Here is a 19,659-nt window from a genome sequence, read left to right on the forward strand (position 1 = left end):
TTTTTTTTAATATTCGCTTTTCCATTGATAGTAGAACACGCTGTCACAGAATTTGAGTTTCTCCCCTGTGAGGAAAGCAGTCCTCCATGCTTGCTTTTTTATTTTAAATGTCTCTTCAAGGATGAGGAGAACTGGGATTTATCAAGGTATCATATTTGGGATTTATCCAGGCATTCTAGTCACAAAACAAAGGACATTGTATCTCCTGATGGAGTATTTAAGAATTAGGTTGCTTATATGCCTCTGTTGGACACTATTTTGTGGGAGACAGTATGGTGGTAATAACTGATTCAAAAAGAGAATGTGAGCCCTATTGTTATTAATGCATGGTTCTTTCAGATGCACGGTGTTAGAAATTGGGTTACTGGAATGTGAGATAGGGCCAAGCAGCAACCACAATTCTAAGCAGATTAATGCACAAGCAAACCCCAAATTAACCTGTGCTCACCCTCTGGTAGCTTGGCACAGAGAGTCAGGCTTAACTCAGAGGCAATGTGCAAAGTATTTTTGCAACACTTCAAACAGCAAAACAGTGAAAACAAGACACAAACATATCCTACACCCGGTCTGCCTGGCGGAGGTTTCCAGCCCTCTGTTCTCGTGACAGTGCATAGATGGAGCCAACCCTGGCCTGAAGCGGCCTCACCAGGGTCTGTCTTGAGGTGCTCTGTCCTATGGGTTGGCAACCCCTGACTCACTGGTCCTCCCACTGTGCACTGGTTCCAGCTCCTGCCCCTACATCTGGGGCCCTGTCACCCCTGCTTGGGAGTGGGACCCCCAGACAATTCAGCTGTCAGAGTGCCTTGGGTGGCCCCCTCAAAGATCTCCTTACACTGGGGGCACTCATTCCCCAGAATGCAGTCTATGGGCATCTGGGGAATAACTATGACCCTCCTCTGTTTCACCTCCACACCCTACTCCTGTGATACCAGAGCCGGAAGAAGTCCTGCCCATGAGCCTGAGTTACCCTACACACCTGCCCAGTGTACTGCTCTGGGAAAACTAACCTTTCTACTACCATGGTCTTGCTAGACCGAGTGGCCCTCAGAGCAGTGACTAGTACCCCATACACTTTCACCTGGTGCAAGTGATGACTCCCACTCTCACGGATCACTAACGCACCCTCTCAGTCCACCTTCCAGCTAACGGAGATCATGGCATGGTCTTTGACCTGTACCTGGGCACTACTTACACCTAACACCACATTGGCCATCCATGTAGAGGTCCCACAGTGGGTGGTTTCTTAGGACAGACAGAGTCCTCCAGCTTGTGTCCTAGCTGAGAACAATCAAGGCAGTGGGGTTGGAAATGTGGCGCCCGGGCCACCGCTAGAAGGGGCATGGGAATCCCTTCCTCCCCCCTTAAACTGGGACCTGTCTGTGTATTCCTTGACCTCCCCCTCACTCTGCTGAGGGGAACCTGATATCCCCTTCTTGGGGGTCACTCCCAGGTACCTTCTAAATGACCCTGGTGGAGATCCAGTGGCCCGCCTCCTTAGCAAGCTCCCTAGGGTCACTGAGCTTACTATCAATCAGGTGTTGGCACAGCTTTGCAGGACAAAGGCTGAACATGTGCTCCTTTGCAACCAAATTGTACAGCCCCTGATCATCCTTTCTTCACTGCCTTTCGCCCAACCACACAGTGCCTTGCAAAAAAAATCAACACAATCCACCCAGGCCTGTCGGCCAGTTTCTGACAGTCCCTGAACTTTGTCCTACACTTGTTTGGGGTCAGACTATATTTCCTGATAAGTGTTTCCTTCATGGGGTGTACCTCATTCTGTCGTCCCTTTGTAGGGCCAGTAGGGTGTCCTTCCCCTCGCTAGTGATATGCCTCCACAGACTAGCCCCCAATCCTCCTCGGGGATCCTGTGCATCCATAAGGCAATCTCCCAAACCTCAAATCACGTATCAATATCGTCACCCACAACAAAGTCAGGCACCAGACCTTTGTGAATGTGAACCCTCATGTCTCCAGGGGCACTGAAGAAATGCTGCCACCATTACTATTGGACTCTACATGCCTGGCCTTGACGTCCAGCTCTTTGAGACTTAGCTCATCGACCATTCTCCTTTCCTCCATGGCTAATTTCTTCTCCTCCAAGGTACTCTCAGACTCTTCTTTCTCTAGTTTCAGTTTGGCCAGCTTCAACTTGAGCTTCCTCTCTTCCCTCCTTTCCTTCAACTCCTTAGGGGCCCATCCCCTGGAAGACACACTGCTTCTTGCCCATGGAAAGATATCCACTCCCGGAAGTAGGTGACCTCCTCCTCAACAGACTGCTTTTCAAGATCCTCCTGTTGGTCCTGCTCAAATTCTTCCTCATCCAACTCTTCTGACTCATCATCTGTTGGCGTCGTGTGGGCCTCTGCCCATGCCCTCAAGGCCTTTTACAGCACAGCCTGTTTAGGGCTCCAATTAGCGGGCACCCCCCTCTCCTGACAAACATCATTGAGCTGGGCCATGTTGTAGCTATATAGGATGACCTGCTCAAACTCCATCTTTGCAGGTGAGTTCACAGACACAGCAATCAGGTAAGGAGAGAATACATTTTTAAGAATCAAAAAAGTCAATCACTGAGCATTTACTCAAATTGGTCTTAGATATAGGATGGTAGCGTACACCAAATTACTGTATCGAACTGCACACAGACATTTTCTATCCTCACCACTGATTGCCAACATTAGAAATTGGATTACTGGTTAACTGGGGTGGGAGCCCTGATCAAGCAGCAACCACAATCGTAGTCAGAGTATGGCACGAGCAAAGTCACAATTAACCTGTGCTCACCTTCTGGGAGCTTGGCATAGAGCAGTCAGGCCTACCTTAGAGGAAATGTGTAAAGTATTCGTGCAACATTTCATACACTAAACAGTAAAAACACCACACAAAAATATCCTACACCTGGTTTAGAAAAATAGAGTAGATTTTATTAAATAAACTAAGACCCAAATGATAAAAATCCAATCAGGGATGTTTTAGGGTAAAATAGCGTCAAAAAACACGAAAGCGTGAACAAGGGAAATTAGTCATGCCGGACCGGGACAAAATCACAAGTTCAGGCCAACCGTGATAGAGCACGAGCTGGCTACAAGGGGCCTGTTAGGCCCGCTGAACAAAGTATCTTAAATCCTGGTTGCGGAGTGTTTCATGGATTCGAAGTGAAGAAGTGCCGCACAGCCGAAGCGATGCGTCAGTTCCAAGATGCAGCGAGGGCGTGGTGCTATGTGCCATTGCGTCGATGTTGAGGATCCCATCGACAGGGCTTGTGATGCAAAGTCCCGGAGATGAGAATGCAGCGCGCAGCTGGCCATGCGTCGGTTCGGAGGAGCTGTGAGGCTACGATGCAGAGTCTGGCGTTGTCAAGCTGCTGTTGGCAAGAGATGCGAGGACCTGGGTCTAAGATGCGTCAGTTCCGGAGATGCGAGGGTGATGTAGACATTCTGCCTGGGCCCAATCCACGCAGCAGTGGCAATACTCCAATTCTGCTCAAGGTTGTGCTTCACAGCAGAGAAGATGCATTGGTTCTGCTCCTTAGGCCCATTTCCAAGGCTCTAGGACTCACAGATGGCAGAGTCCAGGTGCAGATGCACGATTATTGGAAGCCTGTTATGTCCCTTAGGCTTTAGACCAGGAGGCGGGCCAACTAGCCCTTGGACTTTCTCTGGATTCTGCGTTCGAGTGATGCAGGTACAGTCCTTCTCACCCAGGCAAGAGGGCAGCAGAGTAGCAGTCCAGCAGAGTGGCAGTCCTTTCAACAGCACAGCTGTCCTTCTTCCTGGCAGAGTATCCTCAGGTACTGAACTGATGTCCTTCTTTTATACACTGTGCCTTGGCTACAGACTAACTTCAGGGGGTAGGCAGCCTTTTGTATGGGGAAAGGACACGGCCTATTCAGGTGTAAGTGAGGCTGGGTCCAGGTCCTCCCTCCAATCCTGCCAGTGACAGCCCACTCAGCCATACCTAAGATCCCATTCTGTATGGCTATCTAGGTGGAATACACAAAGCCCAATTGCCAACTATACCCAGTCCTGTGATCTGTGACAGGCTGCCAGCACCAAATGGCCATGGCAAGAAAATGCCAACTTTCTAAAAGTGGCATTTTCAAAACAGTAATCCAAAATCCAACTTCACCATAAATTAGGATATTAAATTAGAGTTCCAGAGACACCAAACATGAACCAGTTCTATTTTCCTGTTTTAATTACCAACTCTGCACATTAAGGAAAATCGAAAAGTTCCTGCCAACTTCTGACCTGCAACAAGCTGTCTTCCGCTTAGAATACGGAATTGCGACCTTGGCTGGTCTCCCCAAATCCAACCTGGCACCTTTAAGAGACACTCTGAACTCTGCGGCGAGACTCATCACCGGCTCAAGAAAGTGTGACCACATCACACCTGATCTACGCCAACTGAATTGGCTGTCCATTGATGCAAGAATCAAATATAAGATAGCTTGCTTGACTCACAACGCACTGTAGCGTAACACACCCTCTTACCTAGCAAATAAGCTAGAACTATCGGGTTGGAATCGGGATCTAAGAAGTACAATCACTCTACTGCTGAAACCACTAAAGTTCAAAAAGAAGAGAACTTACAACTGCGCTTTCTCTGGTCTTGCTCTGAGAATATGGAACACGCTTCCACCAGAAATCAGAACAATCCCTTCATCCTCCTCTTTTAAAGAAGAAGTCAAATGCCTGCTCATGAATAGCCACTGGAGACAATAGTTCTGTAACTTCTTCAACTTTTGAAATTACCCTTTATCCTTAGCCTCTCCTATCTCAATGCAATCCGCTTACTGTTCATAATGCTGATGTTCATATCCATTTGCCTTTTATGCTTTTAATGTTTTTGCATAGTTTTCTATGGCTTTCTGCCTGCTAAAGTTCAACCAGCAGACGTTGTTGTACATTGCTCTGGTACCAACCGGATCAGTAATCTTAGGTTTGATCATGAATAGACTTGTGAGTTAATAGCTCTGTAACATCACATAATATTTGAAATGACCTCACAACATATGTCCTACCTGACCTTCATTGCAAGCTACCTTTTGCACAACACACTGATGTCAATCTGCCTTTGTCTGTAATCTGCTTTTACTGTTGTTACATTGATTTCAATTATACCTTACTGCTCTAGCCTAAAAAGCGGGCAACTATGTACAGCACTCTAATACCCTGCCGGGTCATGTTTGCGCTTTATAAACGTTTTCAAATAAATAAAAAAAAAAAATTACACTTATAAGATTTATAAGGTAATCCCAATGTTATCATATGGGAGATATATACCTTGCAGTAGTGAAAAACAAATGTAACTTTCTAAAAGTGGCATTTCCAAAACTGAAATTTAAAATCCAACTTCACCATAAGGTAGAATATTAAATTAGCGTTCGAGAGACACCAAACATGAACCAGTTATATTTTCCAATTTGGTAATTCCACTTATAAAATGTATAAGGTAATCCCAAAGTTATCATTTGGGAGATATAGGCCTTGTAGTAGTGAAAAATGAATTAGAGTTTCCCTACTAAGACATGAAAAACTTAAAAGTGCCTATCCTGCTTTATAAATACATTGCACTCTGCCGTCTGCGCTGTCCAGGGCCTCCCCTAGGGGTGACTTATATGTACTAAAAAGGAAGGTGTGGGCCTGGCAAGAGGTCTTCTTACATTGGTGGCACATTCAGTGCTGCAGGCCCACTAGTAGCATTTGATTTACACACACTGGGCGCATTTATTGCACTTTACTAGGGCTGATAAGTAAAACACACATGACAATTGGGCATAAGCCAATTCTACCATGTTTTAAGGAGAGGGAACAAACACTTTAGCACTGGTTAGCAGTGGTAAAGTACACAGAATCATAAAGATAACAAAAACGAATTCAGCAAAAAGCAGAGGAGCAAGGCAAAATGTTTGGAGGCGACCTCACAAAGAGGGCCATCTCCAATACACAGTTTCTTTGTGATACATACATGCCTTTACCTTAATACAGATAAGTAAAGACTGTGTGAGGACTTCATGAATACAACAAAACTCCTGCAAATAAAACCTATATCCTTCCAAACCGTATGCACTGAAAATATGCTTCAAATACTGCATCTGAACAGAAAATCTCGAGATTGAGGTTTAATAACTGCCAAAAAATGTGGTGTAAACAGATTGACTTGTGCCAATCCTCTTTATCCATAGCTAATAGCTCTGATTTGAAGGAAATGACTCAATTGAAGGCCCAATCCTACGTTTGTTATAAAATCCATAGGGAGATAGTAGGTATGTAATGAACGCCTCAGGGCGTTTCCCCCTTTAGATTATAGTAATAATGAATTGTAGTCCCTGAAATGGTGAATCATCAGACAAACCTGAAATTACAGATAAAAAACTAGAGGTTTTTCCACAGTCTGGGATGTTTTGTACCCACATTAAGTACCACCCTTCAGAGTGTGGTAAATTTCAGTTGTGGAATCTCAGGGCTATTTGGAACCGGCCCCTGAATGTCAATATACTGTCTTGAGAATAGCCTAGAATCATTTGAAATGTTTTACTTTATCTACAGGTTGAGAAGCTTTACCCAGACATGTTGATGACGATGAGGGTATCTGCAGCTTCTGCCCCATTCCTGACTTTCACTCCAAGCAACATCAGCTTCACTCCTGTGCTGGATATCCAAGCATCTGCCATTCTACCCAATGCCTCCTTGGCACCCCTCTTTCTTCTCAGTGTGGTTAGTATGTCTATATACTCAATATAAATTAAACAAATTGACTTCCAGTATCACAACACCCTCACTTACCAATGATGGTTGGGCATTGACCATAACTGAAAGGTTCTGTATTCTCAAAGTGACCACAGCTGTATTGGAAGATATCACTAAAAGTCCCTGTTTCAAAAACTACTTGTACCTGATAAAAAGGCTATATAAATGCAAACTTTTTTCCCTCTTCTCCCACCACTATCCTTCTCAATTCAAATAACTGATGAACACATCCACCACTCAAGTTACTTTCATATTTCACTATACTAATTCACCACTAATCCTTTATGGGTTCCGGAGTAGCGTCTTACTCGCCAAAAAAAAAGTTTCAACACGCCATCAGCGGAAGCAAGCGCCATATAAATGCAAAGCTTTTTCCCTCTTCTATCCCCCCACTATCCTTCTCAATCCAAATAACTGATTGACATATCCACCACTCAACGTACTTTAATATTTCACTATACTGATTCACCAATAAGATGCTCGGGGATCTGTGTGACATCATAGACAACTCGAGCTTTGCTCTCGTCTATTTGACATCACTCAGAAACCCTCGGTGAAAGCTCCCGGTAATTCACTGTTGACCATCAACAGTTCTATATGTTTTAACTCATTAATCAGCCTTAATGTTAATATACAGGATCCTGTATTTCAAGCTGCTATTGTTTTTGTAAGCACTTGAACTTCAAAGTATATTTTACAGTTTCTTTAATTTACTGAGGTTCTATGCCAGCGATTAGATACAGCCCTGGTACTATCTGTCTTGATAAACATTACTTCCATTTCTTCCATCGGATTTTATAGGAAAATTAAATCATATTTATTTTAGTTCTATTTACCTACGGCTTATCTGTTCTCATGGACTTCAGTGATATAGCAACACCACCAAATAATATTATTTATTTCTATAGGTTTACGTGTTGTCTCAAAATAACTCCACAATTTTCCTTAAAACCCTGCATGAAAACTGACCTAGACCTAAAACTTCTGACTCTCCATCTCCTTTTGAATGACTCTCTCTGTCCGTTCCATCACCTGCATGCCTTTTCTCTTAGCACAGACTACTCTAAGTCGCAAGCATGATCACCTTAATACCTAGTATGGCATCTCTGAAAATTGTCCATGCCCTATTTCAAAGACTACAACCTTTCCATTAAAAGTCAGACCCCTGAAACCTAACAAGACCCAATCTCCTGTTGCTCATCTATTATTACCGCCAACCAATGCATGAATTCACATATCCCTCTCACCCACTAAGGATCACATCTATCTCCTATTCATTATTCTACCACATAGAAACTGAACTAAATGCATGCATGATTTCTTGAACAGCTGAGAGCACAAGTCTAATTCGAACAACATACAATAACGCGACAAAAAATGCTAACCATGGGTTCAGAAGCAGCGTGTTGCCCGGTGTAAGGTGCTATAACACCTCTTCAGGGATAGTACGTGCTATATAAATTCAGTTAAAATACAACACAATATATAACCCACCTGCCTCATGCTAATACTAGTTCCATAACACTTTGCAGTTGGGCAGTCAATTGTAGTTCATACAGAGTGCACAATAATTTCATTAAGCTACTTGACACTCATAGTCACATCACCTAGTACTGTACCAGTCGACTGCAATACGCCACCCATCACCAACTGAACAGGCATGGAATAACTGAAGAGATCTAAAACATGCCACTGGCCAAGGGAGAACACTGTGGGTCTCAACTAACTGCATACTAAAACAGCTTTTGACATCTCACAAAGGCAGTCAGATATTCAATGATAGTCACAAAGTCTAGCCTAGCAGAGCTCTGAACCATGTCTCTCTCCAACATACGCCTGCTCAGGACCATAAACTTTAAACGAGGTATCTCATAATGGACAACCCAGTGCAGTAACCAGCAAAGAGGACTATGAAAATAAGAAATATCGTACAGAGACCTGCAGAACTGTTCAAGCTGCCAGCTTACTGAAAACCACAAACTGCGTGTCTGTATCTCACACGTTTTCATCCATCACACTGCTAAGCACTGCATCCCATAGCACGATAACCGCACCTTGTTGATCGTCACGCATGACATGGAAACACTTCCCACAGATGACGAAATCAAAGAAATCAAAGACAATACTATTCCAACCACTCACCCTGCACACTGTGGTGCGCAACCCACATAGGCAAACACGTCAGTGACCCACATAGGGGTAGTAAGCACTAGATACATTTTGCAATACAATACAATGAAAGTGCTGTTCTTTAAGTAATCCATGTCGAAAACATTAATGTAGTATCTGAACATGTTTAACCCAAAGTGAGGACATATACATTTTCTTTATAAGCTAACTTCATTTACATTAAACCTTATGGCTTATAAATTCCAGTATAGAAGTTCAAATGGGGAAACAGGGTGTTTAATCTATTTCTCTTCTTATTTTCAGACAACGACTCTTTCTGTCAAGGTTGCAGCAATGTCAAATAGGATCATAGGAAACCTCGTGCTTAGCAGGTAAGGCCATGTCGATAATTCACGTCTGCCTTTTTACCTTTTCACTGAGGAGAAACGGTCCTAAATCGAAATGGTATGGATGGGTCGCAGCAGTAGTTTGTAAGGTTTATGGTAGAATATTGACCAATACGGCTGCAGCTATCTCATTGCTAAATTGAAAGGCTGAAACATGATAATTTCAGTTAGTATTACCTCGTAAGACAAAAATGTAGTATTTATTTTGTTTGAAATCGTTATTTTATTAAAAGTAAATGAATTAATATGAGGGGGTTCTTGCTCGTTCTTTTTAAAATTTTGCATAGCTATACTTCGCCCCAATAACATCAAGACTAGATTACTGCAACAGTCTGTACACAGGCTGTCTATACACCTAATCCACAAGCTCCAGCTAGTACAGCTTGCAGCAGCTAGACTAGTGTTTCAACTTCCAAAAAGGAGTTGTGCGTCAGCAGCCGTAAAAAAACGTCACTGGTTACCCATCCATAAAAGAATCTTATCCAAAATGCTACTGCTGGTCTTCAGGTCCTTTAAGACCACCGGACCCAAATATCCTACCGGCCGATTCTGCCCCTAAACGACCGAAAGAACATTAAGATCTTCCAACGCCAACATCCCGAGCCCACCACATCCCCACCACCACCTTCAGACTGACATCCCGAGAGGTAAAAACCTTCACTGTGCGGGTACCTAAAGCCTGGAACCTACTCCCTAGTTTTTAGTGAAACTGAAGAAATATTCCAGAAATCCTTAAAGACATGGTTTTGTCCTGCCCCCGATGCACTGTGTCACTCCCTTATCTAACCTAGCATTCCCTCCATGTAAGGATCCCTGTTGATCCCCAGCATAGCACCAGGATGGTCAATTACGAGTGACCGCGCGCTCCACAAGCACACAATTTAGTCACTTGGACAAACTTCTAAAAGCTTCCAAGGTGCTACTCCACCCTTATACCACTTCTCACTGTTGTGCGCCTTCAATGTCATCATCATCTGTTGACTGTCTCACTTGCTTCCACCTCCTTTTCTGGCAGTCAATTCTTGCTACTGATCAGTCATAAACCCGGTTTATCTGTAAACTATGGTTATACTGCAAAATGTAGCAGCATATTAATAGTTTATATTTATTTTCATATAATTTTTCCAGGCATAAAATGCCAAATGTTGCTGCACTGAATGTATTTTGTGGCATTTTTGCACCATTGTTGGTGCACTTTTATGCACTCTCACGCTGTGCACTCTCACACATGATGCGCCGCATTTACAATGCGGTGCATCATGGCGCAGGAATAAACAGATGCGTGACGCATCCGATGGCGTAAGGTTGGCGCAGTGCTTCAGTTGCGTCGCAAGCGCGACGCAACTCCAGCACTGTTCCAACCTACCCTGCGCAGGGTTTTGGCGCATCAGCGTTGGGAAAGTGACTCAGTCAAATCTTATAGATTTGACTGAGTCACTTTTCAGGGGCGTTTCTGCGACGGAACGCCCCCCCCTCTGTCGACACGCCCACGTGAAACCTGACGCAGGTTTTACGTGGCGCAGGGCTTTACATCGTGACGCATCTCCATAGATGCGTCACGATGTAAATATGGCGCAACGTGGCGCAGGGTTTACACCGCCGCTGCGTCACAAAAGTGACGCAACGGCGGCGTAAAAGTGGCGCATCTCCAATATAGATCTGCCCCCGAGAGTCCAGTACTGGGCATTACTTCAACAATCAACTGGTTTGTTAGTCCATTTGGTTTCACTGTGTTGAACAAATATTACATTTCGTACAATGCAATGCTTCCTTGGGCTCAAGGGGAAGAATGGAAATATACGTTCCTATGACGTAGGGCTACCTGATAACCTAAACCGTACTTATCATTACACATATATATGGTCCAGACTGGAGTTCTGCTCCCCACCCCTCAAGCATGATAATTGAGTCCTGACCCCAAATCCTCAAACCTCAAGGGAGACATACAGCACCCCCATCGTCCTGTCTGAGTTATTCCTCGCTTCTTGGCACATTTCACTTTCTCACATCGCCCAGGCCTATCTCTCTGTCCCCAACATGCATATGTGGCATGCTTCTCTCCCACCTCAAAAACTATGCACTGAAACATGAATCATGCCTCTCGTCTCACCCCAAAATAATCCCCATAAAGGAAATGTTGACCTTCCCGCAACGAAAAGCCCGTACCAGGCATCTTGTTCCTCCCACTGCCCCACAATACACATGTACATTGCCTATTTCCAACTCTCCCCATCAATAAATAATGTTTCTGTTGCAATGTTATATATGCTATTAGAACATTGAAATGTTGGGAGCTCCATTGAAAACAATGGAGTGCTCCGGGCTTATAATGGCTGGTATAAGCCCGGAGCGCCAACATTCCAATGTGTCTTTGTTCACAGCTCTGGCTGTGAACAAAGACTTCAGGGAGCCGGAGGGGATTTGAATCCCCTCGCGCTCCCTGAAGGCTTCGTTTTGTTAGAACATTCTGCCCTCTAGTGGCAGAATGTTCTAAAAGCCTTATAGCCCTTCGTGGCAGGGCTATACCGGCTTTTAAAGTCCCGCTGCTGTTGTTAAAGTCCCTCGCCTTCGGCTCGGGCCTTTAACGCTGCAGCGGGCCTTTAACAGCCGGTATAGCCCGCTACGGCGGGCTATAAGGCTATAGTGGTATCTTCCTGTTTCATTATGCCCCCCCCCAGTCACATAGAATGTTACTGTGCCTGTTGAGTCGGTTTAGAATGATGAGAGGAAGCTGGAAGAGAATGTTGGTGCGAGAGAGAGAGAGAGAGAGAGATTGGCGTCACAACCTTGTGTACAAATACATTGCTTTATCTTTATACCTGCGTACAGTGGTTAATTTGTAAAATAAAAAAAGTACTGGGGCTCTCCTCAGTATGCAACGCTAACAGGAGAAATGTGCTGGTGAATACTGCATCCTGATTAGAGCCCTGGCACTTATTATTCTGGAGAGGACTTGGCCTAATGGCTAGAGCTGCCGATTTTGGAGCTGGGGAACCAGGTTGGAGTCTTGGCGTGGTTCAACATCCTGTGATTCTGGGGAAAGTCATGTGCCTTCCCAATGAGTGTGTCCTTAATTGGTGCTATACGTGCCGGTGGTGAGGATTAGGTGCTGGTGCTGAGCACCAGAAAGCTCTGGATCAAATTAAGCACTGCCTGCGTACTTACATTACAGTTCCCATATGACTCCACGTCACCAAGGCCACAATGCTCCAGTGTGGGGCTTTTCTTTTGCAAATCCTTAATTTCGGGTGTGTTAGTTCAATTGGATCAACTTAAATTACTTAGGGGTTGTTAGAAAAACCCACTCCCACACCGGAAGGGTGGTGGTGGTGTTCTCCCAGACACGCTGTGGTAGCTTGGCTCGAGCGGTAAGGAAGGCACCGTGTTAAGCATACGCCATACCCACACAATAACCATGCGTGCATCCGTTCCAAAAACGACACTACATCTTAAAAATTATACTGAAAATATATCTCTTTATCTTATTTTCTCTTAGTTGCTGATTAAATAAATAATAATACAATCACAGTACACAAGGCTTTTTCTGTGGAAGGGTACGTCAAATAAATACTGTCTTAACGATTCAATAAATAAGGTAGATCATAAATAATCAAGGCATAAATATAAGTGCATTACATAACAGGCAATTAAATATTATGAGGCAATAAATACTGCGAGACCATAAATATTGTGCGACAATAAATACTGTGAAACAATAAATACTGTGAGGCAATAAATAGGATAAATACAATAAATACAGTGCCCTCAATAAATAATAAAAGCCAACAGTGACACTTGAAAATCAGTTCACATTCCTGAGGTACTATGGGATGATTTGACTCAATCCCAGCTTGTAGAGATTTGGATGGCCTGAGGGGTATACTCCCTGGCTTGGACAAAGCTGAGGCCTAAACTGAGGTAGATCAAGGGGGAATCTAGAGATCTGGCTCTCCCACACTACACAACCCCTCTGTATTAGTCTCAGCTCACCCCTGGCACAATCAAGCTGGTTCCAGCACCTCTCTAGCCCCTAGGATAGTCTCCCAGGGCTCCACAGGGCCTTAGGCGCCCTCTATTCCACTTACTGCCCTTTTTATGAAGCTCCGACGCCGCTGGAGTCGTGTCGACGCCGTGAGGCGGTTCCGGTTCGATGTCGGCGGCCTCGGCGCAATGTCAGTTCTTGACGACGTCGATAGGCGGCTCCGGTTCGATGTCGGCGGCCTCAGCTCGATGTCGACCTCCGGTTCGATGACGTCGGGCAGTCTTGGCTCGATGTCGACTTCGGGCGGCTCCGGTTCGATGTCGGTGGCCTCGGCTCGATGTCGACCTCCGGTTCGATGATGTCGGGCAATCTTGGCTCGATGTCGACTTCGGGCGGCTCCGGTTCGATGTCGGCGGCCTCGGCTCGATGTCGACCTCCGGTTCGATGACGTCGGGCAGTCTTGGCTCGATGTCGACTTCCGACGGCTCCGGAGTGCGATCTCCACTCCCGACCTCCGGTGCTCCTTTCCTCAGGTTCCGGCGACTCCGGAGTGCGACCTCCACTCCCGACCTCCGGCACGATTCTCTTCAGGTTCCGGCGACTCCGGAGTGCGATCTCCACTCCCGACCTCCGGCACACTTCACCTCGGTCTCCGGCGACTCCGGAGGGCGGACTTCACTCCCCCGTCGACGCCGCACACTCGACCTCAGGTGTCTTCCTCCACGACCTCTGGTACTCTCCACGACCTCCGTCGGCACCCCCTCTCGACCTCTGGCGGCTCCGGGTACGACGTCTGCTTTCCAGTCAGCGCCGCTTCTCCACCTCGGGCTCCAGGTCTCTAGGCTTCTCGACGTCGGACTTCAGGTAGTTACCAGTAACCAGGTCAGGTACTTGCTGTTCTTTACTTTTAAGGCCTGTTCCTGCTGTCAAGGTCCTTAAGATGGTTTTTCTTGCTTTCTCCCACACAGGGCTCCAGGCTGGGCTCAGTCAGTAGGGACTAGTATCAAGGGTGGGTTTATGGACCCCACTCCAGGCACAAGTTTCCACCCCTGCTGCCTCACTCCTTCCTCCTTCAGGTTTCTGCTCCTCTCTCTTCACCAGTCAGGTGCCAACTGCCAGCTCCAACTGTCAACTCTGGCTTAGCTTCCCAACATTCCAAACCGCCTCCAACTGTCACAGGGTTCCAGAATGTTGCAGAAGGTTCTAGTAGGTTCCAGTGATGTCACAGGTGACAATGGGTGGCCACCATTTTGTGCTCCAGGCCCTCAGACAGAAGTTCCAGGGGTAGCTAAAATGGCTCCCTGAATCTGCATCAATACGAAAAAGTCTGGTGGTTCCCAAAAAGGAAAAATACTAACAGGGTTTGAGGCAAAAGTGGGACAAAATAAATAATGATGAGGAGGGACCACCCAAAGGGCTGACAGGTCTAACACGCGTCCCCCCCAGCTGAAAGTGGGGAGAGCTACCCAACCCCTTGGGAGTTCTCATCACTAAGGCGGAAATACCTTGAGAGACCGTCTGCATTGGCGTGGTCCACTCCAGGCCGATGTTCCACCTGAAAGTCCATTCCCTGTAGGGAGATAGACCACCTCAACAACTTGGGATTCTCCCCCTTCATCTGCATCAGCCAACGAAGGGGTCTGTGGTCGGTTTGAACCAGGAAGTGCGAGCCAAACAGGTATGGCCGCAACTTCTTCAGAGCCCATACCACTGCAAAGGCTTCACGCTCTATTGCACTCCACTTCTGTTCCCTGGGAAGTAGTCTCCGGGATAGGAAGACCACAGGTTGATCCAGACCCTCTTCATTGAGTTGCGATAACACTGCCCCAATGCCATGTTCTGATGCATCCGTCTGGACAATGAACTCCTTGGAAAAGTCTGGGGCCCTTAAGACCGGGGCCTCGCACATTGCTTTCTTCAGTCTCACAAAGGCCTGCTGACAAGCCTCCGTCCAGACTACCCGTCGAGGTTGTTTCTTGGACGTGAGCTCCGTGAGGGGGGCTACAATGGTACCGTACCCCTTCACGAAGCGGCGGTAATATCCCGTGAGGCCCAGAAAAGCTCAGACCTCAGTCTGTGTCTTGGGGGGTTCCCAGGCCATGATGGCCTCGATCTTCGCCTGGAGGGGTTGCACCGCTCCCCTACCCACCAAGTGTCCAAGGTACACTACCGACCCCTGCCCGATCTGGCACTTGCTGGCCTTGATCGTCAATCCAGCTTGTCTCAGGGCCTGGAGAACAGCTTGCAGGTGACGCAAGTGATCCTCCCAGCTGTTACTGAAGACGGCTATGTCATCCAGATAAGCAGCAGAGAAACTCTCCATTCCGGTGAGGATCTGGTTTACCAGGCGCTGAAACGTGGCAGGTGCGTTCTTGAGCCCAAAGGGCATCACACAGAACTGGTAGTGGCCATTGGGCGTGGAGAAGGCTGACCTTTCCCTTGCTCCATCAGTCAAAGAGATCTGCCAGTACCCAGAAGTAAGGTCAAAGGTACTTAGATATTGGGCAGCTCCCAACCGGTCAATCAATTCATCCGCCCTAGGGATCGGATGAGCATCAGTTTTGGTTACTGAATTCAGTCCCCGGTAGTCCACACAGAACCTCAGTTCCGGTTGGGCACCCGGTGGTGCAGCTTTTGGTACTAGTACCACCGGACCGGACCAGGGGCTGCTAGAAGGTTCGATCACTCCTAGCTCCAGCATCTTGGTGACTTCACTGTGAATGCTGGCCTTCACCTTGTCTGACATCCGGTAGATCTTGGACTTCACAGGTGGGCTGTCTCCTGTGTCCACGTCATGGACGCACAGGTGAGTCCTACCCGGGACAAGGAAGAACAACGAAGAGTACTGCCCCAGGACCTGGCGGCAGTCCTCCTGCTGTTCAGGAGTTAGAGATGGGGAGAGAATCACTCCCTTCACCGACCCATCCTTCTATTGAGACGCAAACAAATCGGGGAGAGGCTCGCTTTCCACGTCCTCTGCTCCGTCAGTCACCATCATCAAGATGACTTCGGGCCTCTCGTGGTGGGGTTTGAGGCGGTTGGCGTGCAGCACCCGGAGGGGCTGACGAGGGGTTTTAAGATCCACCAAGTAGGTAGCCTTACCCTTCTTCTCCAACACCTCAAAGGGTCCTGACCAGCGATCCTGGAGGGCGCTAAGCTCTCCTGGTTCGATCACCCACACCTTCTGGCCAGGCTCCAACTCCACCGGGTGAGCATTGTGGTCATACCACGCCTTCATTACTGCTTGGCTGGCTTCCAAGTTGTCAGAAGCTTGCTTCCACAACTTAGCCATTTGGCTCCGGAAGGCCAGCATGAGGCTCACCACATCCTGGGGAAGCTTTCTGGGAGTTCTTTCCCATCCGTCTCTCACCAGGTTGAGAGGTCCACGTACAGGGTGCCCATACAGAAGCTCGAAGGGGCTGAAGCCCACTCCCTTCTGTGGCACTTCCCTGTAGGAAAACAATAGACAGGGTAGGAGGACGTCCCATTTCCTCCGCAGGCTTTCAGGCAGACTTCTGATCATGCCTTTCAAGGTTTTGTTAAACCTCTCCACCAGACCATTGGTCTGGGGGTGGTAAGGAGTTGTGAACCGGTAGGTCACTCCACACTCCTTCCACATGGCCCGCATGTACGCTGACATGAAGTTGGTCCCCCTGTCGGACACAACTTCCTTGGGAAAACCCACTCGGGTAAAGATTCCCATCAGGGCCCTAGCCACAACAGGTGCTGTTATGGTCCTCCGAGGTATTGCCTCTGGGTACCGTGTGGCATGATCCACCAGAACCAGGATAAACCTGTGACCAGCTGACGTAGGCGGATCTAACGGACCCACAATGTCGATGCCCACCCTTTCAAAGGGGGTGCTAACGACAGGAAGTGGTTCCAGGGGAGCTTTCAGCTTCACCCCTGTTTTCCCACTGGCTTGGCAAGATACACATGTCCGGCAGTAGGTATCGGACGACACTTTCATCTGAGGCCAATAAAAGTGTGGGACAAGACGAGCGAAGGTCTTGTCTTGCCCCAGGTGTCCTGCCAAGGGGATCTCGTGAGCCAACTCCAGAAGGAAGGCTCGATAACGTTGAGGGACTACCAAGGCTCGTGACGATCCATGTAGGGGTGCCTTGGGTTCACTGTAGAGGAGGCCATCCTCCCAGTAAACACTATAGTTCCCTTCAATGTTCCCTGCTGCCTGGGCTTTGGCCTGTCGCCTTAGCCCCTCAAGGGTAGGGCACTCCCTCTGGCCCTGGCAGAATTCCTCCCTGGACGGGCCTCCCTCCACGTGCCACTCGGCCGGGATGGGTAGGTCTTCCAGTTTGGTAACATCCCCCACCACAGACTCCTGGTCCACCACCTCCGGTGGCCTATCCGTCCTACGGGGTGTGGACGCCGAGGCAGGCTCCTCCTGTCCTCGGTTCTTCCCTTGACTGGCAGCTGGCTGGGCCTTTGTTCCAGGCTCCAGCCTGAACGAACTCCCTCTCCGGGTAGTCGCGGACCCTGTGCTCACACAGGCCCAGTCAGGTGTACCCAGCATCTCAGTATGAGTCCGGTATTCCACCTCCTTCCAAGCATTGTGCTCCATGTCATTCCCCAGCAGACAATCGACTGGCACGGCAGGGCTTACGGCAACTCAAAGTGAACCTGCCACCCCCTCCCATTCAAAGGGAACCTCGGTGTTGGAAGGCGGACCCCGAGGAGTCGGCGAGACCACCAAGGGGGGACCTCACACTGTACGAAGTAGCCGAGCGCTGCCGAGAAGTCCCCTGAGAGATCCTTCTCCTATCACGTACTAGCACAGTAACACCACCACACAGGACTCAAGGAGGTTGTCTCACGACAAGCAATTCTTTATCAGCAATAAAAAGGTTACGAGGTCAATATTTACACGAAGGGATCGAGGGATCCACCAAAAGTCTCAGTGTCTCTTTGGAAGGGTAGGGGTAGCGGGACAGTCTTTGGCAGGAGTGCGGTACGAGGGTACCTGGGGCCCAGGTCTTATCCTCAAGCTGGAGGACCTCCGGATCTCGGAGGGGTCGAGCCGCGACGGCGTCAGCAGGGCTCCGGCGTACAGTTCGTGGAGAGCCGCGATCCAATCAGCAGGGCTCTCAAGATGGTTTCTGCTCAGCTCGAGCCGCGACGTCATCAGCAGGGCTCCGAGGGAGGTTTCGCGAGGTTGGGCCGCAACAGCGTCAGCAGGGCTCCGATGTTCCAGGTGGTTCACAAGAAGGAGCAGTCAGCAGGGCTCGTGATGGTTCCGACAAGAGTTCTTCTCCGTAGGGTCAGCCGCGATTCAATCAGCAGGGCTCTCGACTCCGGGATACAACTGCCGATCTGTGGCGGGGTCGCCCCAGATATAGGTCTGGAGCCCTTTGATGTCCGGACCCAGGCGCCTGGGGGGGGGCGGAGAGGCCGGGTGGAGGTGGCCAGACGCCCAGCAGGAGAGGCGCCAGGCCCAAGGGAGTTGCAGGGCGATCACACCTCAAGAGGGGAGGACAGTTGGGGGTCCCATCGATACTGTCCTCCGCCGGGGGCGATGAATGGTTCCTGCGGCACCCCCTGGCCAGTTCGTGGTGCCTCGATGTCGGGGCTTCGCTGGGGTCGAGGCCGGGTTGAGCGGGGTCGCGCTGGCTGGTGCACAAAGTCACGTGGATGCCAACAAGATGGCGGAGCCACGAGGGGTATGCGACCTCGTGCAGCTCAGGATGAAGGGCCTCGGTGCAGTTCAGAAGGGTGGCCCGTGAAGGCCGGGGCGGGGAACGGGCACAATCCACGGGGTTAAGGACCACGCCACGAGGCCGGGTCCAACAGGCGTCCCCCCCAGCCGAAGGCATGGAGAGTCACCCATCTCCTTGGGGATTCTCCTCGTCAAGGCGGAAGAAGCGGGACAGGCCGTCGGCGTTGGCGTGGTCATTGCCGGGCCGGTGTTCAATGTCAAAGTCCATCCCTTGTAGCGAGATGGACCACCGCAGCAGCTTGGGGTTCTCGCCCCGCATTTGCATTAACCACCGCAGGGGCCGGTGGTCGGTCTGGACCCGCAAGTGGGTACCAAAGAGGTAGGGCCGGAGCTTCTTGAGGGCCCACACTACAGCGAAGGCCTCACGCTCGATGGTGCTCCATCGTTGCTCTCGGGGCAGTAGCCGTCGGCTGATGAAGGCCACTGGTCGGTCGAGCCCCTTTTCATCGGCTTGGGACAGGACGGCCCCGATCCCATACTCGGAGGCGTCCGTCTGCACCACGAACTCCTTATTGTAGTCAGGGGCCTGCAGCACCGGGGCAGTACACATTGCTGTCTTTAGGGTGTCGAAGGCTGCTTGGCAGCGGGGTGTCCAGTGCACCTTCTTGGGCTGCTTTTTGGACGTTAGCTCTGTGAGGGGGCCAACAATGCTTCCATAGTCCCGGATAAACCGCC

The 19,659-nt window shown here is 48.7% G+C and overlaps 1 protein-coding gene across 1 annotated transcript in view; it reads left to right on the top strand.

The window, feature by feature from the left end:
- The window catches only part of LOC146812188 (bactericidal permeability-increasing protein-like), a 445,329-nt gene that overhangs the window by 303,891 nt on the left and 121,779 nt on the right, over window positions 1-19,659 (top strand). The window contains exons 10-11 of the mRNA XM_085619207.1: window positions 6,552-6,722; window positions 9,189-9,256. Of these exons, the coding sequence (XP_085475333.1) occupies window positions 6,552-6,722; window positions 9,189-9,256 (239 nt within the window). The remainder of the gene's footprint in view (window positions 1-6,551; window positions 6,723-9,188; window positions 9,257-19,659) is intronic.

This window comes from Triturus cristatus, chromosome 7 (genome assembly GCF_964204655.1).
Source record: "Triturus cristatus chromosome 7, aTriCri1.1, whole genome shotgun sequence".
In the NCBI taxonomy this organism is placed as follows: domain Eukaryota; kingdom Metazoa; phylum Chordata; class Amphibia; order Caudata; family Salamandridae; genus Triturus; species Triturus cristatus.